General features: G+C 43.0%; 1 protein-coding gene across 1 annotated transcript in view; it reads left to right on the forward strand.

Annotated features, from left to right (window-relative positions):
- The window catches only part of LOC137993537 (bile salt hydrolase/transferase-like), a 21,267-nt gene that overhangs the window by 14,205 nt on the left and 2,062 nt on the right, over positions 1–5,000 (forward strand). Inside the window, exon 2 of the mRNA XM_068839456.1 lies at positions 4,748–5,000. This exon is cut by the window's right edge and continues 92 nt beyond it. Coding sequence (XP_068695557.1) covers positions 4,748–5,000 — 253 coding nt within the window. The remainder of the gene's footprint in view (positions 1–4,747) is intronic.

Genomic DNA, 5,000 nt, shown 5'->3' on the forward strand with positions numbered 1-5,000 from the left:
TCTACAGAAAAAAACAAACGCCTGTCCTTTCCAAAACTCCACTGAATCGAACGTACGAAACAAAATCAAAGGTCTCTTAAAGCCAGCTCATTCATGTAATGGTACTCTCTGTTCTTTTTGTAAGACCTTTTTTTAAGAACGTCGAGGCTGAGATTTACCAAAAAAATTTTAAGAACGTATTAGGAACATTCTTCGGGCTGAGAGTCGATTAAGAACGTTTTTATTTTGCTAATCTGTATATTAAATGACAAGTCATGTGTGCTGTTTGTGTCAACGGTTGACAGCCACGAAATTGAGAAATGGCTCAAATCGCGTCGGATCTGGAAAATAACCACACAGGAAGGAAGTTACCCACGTTGGCAATAAGGTTAGGCTTTTAATTGAGAATTTTTTCATAGAATTTTCTTCTGAAGCTTTTTATCGGGATTCCCATACAAATCCTTATATTTGTCGGCCATACTCACACTGAGCTTGGGGCGCCTGTGGGCTCCGTACAACTTGTACGTTAACCAACTAAAATTGCGGCCCGAAGCCGTTAGGATCATAACTGGTCCAATTCAAAAATGGCACTGAGCTCGGTAGGAAACGAAACCGTTAGGATAATAACTGGTCCAATTCAAAAATGGCACTGAGCTCGGTGCGCCTGGTGACGAGTATAAGAAGTTCAGGTGTAGTCGGAGGGTGAGTTTTATCTTTGAGCAATTTGGGATTCCCTTCCCTCCAAGGGGACGCCCCGACGTCAGTGCCATGTTTTGATTTGGACCAGTTGTGATCCTAACGGCTTCGGGCCACCATTATGGTGCGCCATGTGTTTCAAAATTCATACTTATTCCCACCTGACCTGTTGAAATGCACACATCTTATGTAAAACTAGACGCTCCACGAGCGTACACTGGGTTGCCTGTGGTACGTATTACCCCAAAACAGAGGGGACTGAGTTGGGTGGTATTGAACTGCAGCGTTCCAGTCAATTTTTTCAAGTCGGGAGTCATTAAGACCATTTAAGGGGTCACTCAGAATTCATGCCAGCAGAGGCCCTTTGGCTCACATGTTCATACGACGAAACAAATCTTTTTCTGTGGTTAAAAACTGGGCTACCAGCCTATTAATCATTTGTCAGAAAGAAAAAGTCCTGTCATCTTTAGACACCACTGGCGCCCCAAGCTCAGTGTGAGGGAATATGAGGATTTGTATGGGACGACATTGTGGTCGCCTCCTTCCTGTGAGGTTTTTCCCCAGATTCGATAGGAATTGAGCCATTATCAGTTCCTCGGTTGTCAACGGTCATAATAAAATACCAAGGCTGCATGAAAACTGAATTCTTGCGAGCCCACCAAATGGAGTCAAATATTTCAGGTTAAAATGTTCCCACGGCCACAAATCCACTGTAGAATTCAAGGAAATAGGCTTTTCTTTCATTTCAATCCGCTAGCCGCGCAATCGAAGCCCTGCCAGCGACGTCAGTCTGCTATCAGTGTCCCAAACAAAACGATAAAACGATGAAAAACATCCTCACGAACTTTGAAGACGACACGGCGACCGTTGAGGTTTGTGTGGTAATTATATATAAAGCCTGGGTTTCACTAGTGTCGCAAGCACATAGCGCAAGTATAAGAGCACTTATTTCACTGTGAAAACGGGGATGACGCAAATTATAAACACAAGCGCAAAAAAGCACGAGCACACATGATCAAAATGTTTCCTTTTCCTTGTGCTTGCGCTTATGCTTGCGTTCGCTTGCGTTGTGTGAAAACGAAACGCAACATAAACACAAGGAAATTTGTTGTGTCTGGCCAATTAAAGCACTCGTTAGAGATTCCTTGCGTCTAAGCATTTGAACAAAATGCCGGTTACCGAGGATGATTTTGATGCTTATGTCGACGTTCGTTTTCACAAGCATAAGATATTATGCTTGTGCTTGTGCTTGTGCTTGTGTCCGCTAGTGAAAACCAGGCTTAAGGACGGTGCCTACTATTGTTATTGCCCATAAGTTCTGCGCATCTCGAGGTACTCTCATTTCCTATCGGCGCTGCTAATTTATGCAGGGATATTTTTGTGCGGCTCAAAACTATGCGGAGAAAGCAGAACTTAGCAAGTGCTCTTGGTATCCAAAAAGAAAATTGGGGGTAACCATTCATTTTTCCGAGATAATTAAGGTTCAATTTGGAAAAGAACGCCATGCATTGCTTTGTATTTTAAAGCTTTTTACAAATATTGTTGTTTAATTATCTTCGGAAAATGAGTGGTTACTTCCAATTTTCTTTTTGGATTTCAGTAATACTTGTTAAGATTTGCTTTTCCCGCATATTCAGTAAACCGCGCAATTAGTAGGTACCGTCCTTAATGTCGTCAGGAGGACAAACAAAGGTAAACAAAGACTCGTTACCAAACCGAACCCAACTGTCACCTTGTCGTCTTCAAAGTTCGTGAGGATGTTTGTCATCGTTTTATCACAGGCAGGGAACCCTAGTGATGCGAGAGTGCGTGACATGACGTTACTTTGAGAGCCCGGTTGCAACGGCCGATTCAACTAATCGAGGAAAATGCTCCATAAAAACTTCAAATCGCGACTTTTCTTTTCGAAAATTCATTTCATAGACAGCCAGATAAATAAAGTTCACTCATCTACTATTATCTGCGTTTCCTGAGTGATTTGATGGGTTTTTGGGACTCTTCGATTTCCTCTTCAGGTCCCACAAGTCGTGACATACAACGTAAATAGACGAATGTCGGTCGTCTCGCCAACGAGTCGTTTCGCAGACGGTCAGTTCACAAATGTGTTGGGTCGACTCGCAAACCTCAGGTAGTCAATACGCAAACGGTAGTATCGAAAACGAAGACCGAAGACCTAAGACCTCAAAAACGAAGACCTCGAAAACGAAGACCCACTCGACAAAACGTACAAGTAAGGTTAATTCAAATGTTATTTTTGAAGAGTTAGTCCTAAGCAGATCTAAGGGGCCGATTACATAAGCCGGGCTGGCTCGTTTAGCCGAGATCCCGGCACGTCTTAGAAACACACCAAAAATCAAGTTTGGGAAAATCTCAGCCCGGTTAGCCGAAATCTCGACATTACGATGCCGGAGTATAGAACAAAACTAGGTTTGAACTGGACCAGATACAGATTTTAAAAAAGCCCTTGCACGAGTACTCTTATTCCGTGTCTAAATATTGTCACGTACACAGAAACGCTCAGTTACAACATCGACTGGGATAGAAAAAGTAAGAGTAGAGATATATCACAAAATTTTACTTTAATCCACGAATTTAAAAAGGAAAAGGAAAGGACATTAGCATCTCCCACTGAAGTCCTTTAAATTTCTCGATTTCCGTTAAACATAAAGCTGGTGACCCGCGAAAATACAACATACAAAGTTAACGTTTTGGAATTTCAACTAAAACCTTCAGTGAGCTATTGATCGTCGTTTTCAGAAGGCAAAAAATATCCAGTTTAACGGTATGGTTGATAATTATGGCGCGAAACACTTTTTCCACCATTCTCATGTCGGACTTCAATTCATGTCGTCAGCCTAGCGCTATTTCGTTGCTCCGTGCCTTTTTCGCAGAGTTTTGCATCCAGTCAGCATTTTATGCCCGGTCCCCATTTTATACTGACTGTTCTAAATTTAACCCAAGCCGGCCTGGCTCACCTCATGTAATACCGGGCTGAAAACCATCCCGGAAACCCCGACAAGCCCGGCTGACCGGGCTGGCATTTCTGTATACGTGACAATATTTTGACTCGGAATAAGAGTACTCATGCAATGGCCTTTTTTATAATCTGTATCTGGTCCACTACAAACCTAGTTTTGTTCTAATAGTATACTCCGTTTTTGGAAACTCAGTCCTTGTGTCATACCTACGTCCGCAGTCCGCGTTTCATACCTAGTCCTCGTTTTATACCCGGTCCGCACTCGACCATTTTTACTTACCAAATTTAGAGATATGTCGTGTGAAAAAAGGTAACAATTACAACAACAAGAAGTGGAGGGAAGTTTGTCTCCCTAAATTGTTATTAAAATTCACCACTGTGGAATTTAACGAAGCCTTAAGGTTTGCTATCTTATACATCTTGTATTTAAACATTTTATTTAAAAACGACTATTCCGTGGGCCATTTTGCTCTAAAGTGGAGTAATGTGGTTAGAAATCGCTGGCCCGGCTAACCGGGCTGTCCCGGTGAAGGCGATTACATGAAAAAATCTCAGCCCGGTTAGCCGGGATCCCGGCATCGTAATGCCGGGATTTCGGCTAACCGGGCTGAGATTTTTCCATGTAATCGCAAACTTGATTTTTGGTGTGTTTCTCAGACGTGCCGGAATCTCGGCTAAACGAGCCATCCCGCCTAACAAGGCCAGCCCGGCTCCTGTAATCGGCCCCTTAGATCTGCTTAGGACTAACTCTTCAAAAATAACATTTGAATTAACCTTACTTGTACGTTTTTTCGAGTGGGTCTTCGTTTTCGAGGTCTTCATTTTCGAGGTCTGAGCTCTCCGTCTTCGTTTTCGGGGTCTTCGTTTTCGATACTACCGGATACGATTGGTCGAAAAAGGGAACCAGCCAATCACGACAAACGATAAAACTTGTGACTACAAAAAACAAAACAAAACAAAAAACTCCCCTGGAAATATAACACCGTTGCCGTTGGCATCCGCGTAATTATAAATGATATAATGTATATATTCCCTTTAATATTGGGTCAGTTGCTATGCTGACGACATAGAAGAAAGCATTCCTTCTTTCTTTAGGTTGTGAGAACCCTTGTTGCGATTCAGCTGCTGTTCCAAGCCTATCTGGTAACGGACGCCTGCACCGAGATCCGACTTACGGCCGAAGACAATTCGGTCATCGTCGGCCGAACAATGGAGTACGGGTACGAGCTGTATTCAAAATTGGTCGTGGAGCCCAAAGGCCAAACGCACAGTGCAGCTGTGGCAGAGGGCTGTCCTCCAAATCAAACTCCTATGAGCTGGACAAACAAGTACGAAATCGCGTATCTTG

Source organism: Montipora foliosa, chromosome 2 (genome assembly GCF_036669935.1).
Source record: "Montipora foliosa isolate CH-2021 chromosome 2, ASM3666993v2, whole genome shotgun sequence".
NCBI lineage: Eukaryota > Metazoa > Cnidaria > Anthozoa > Scleractinia > Acroporidae > Montipora > Montipora foliosa.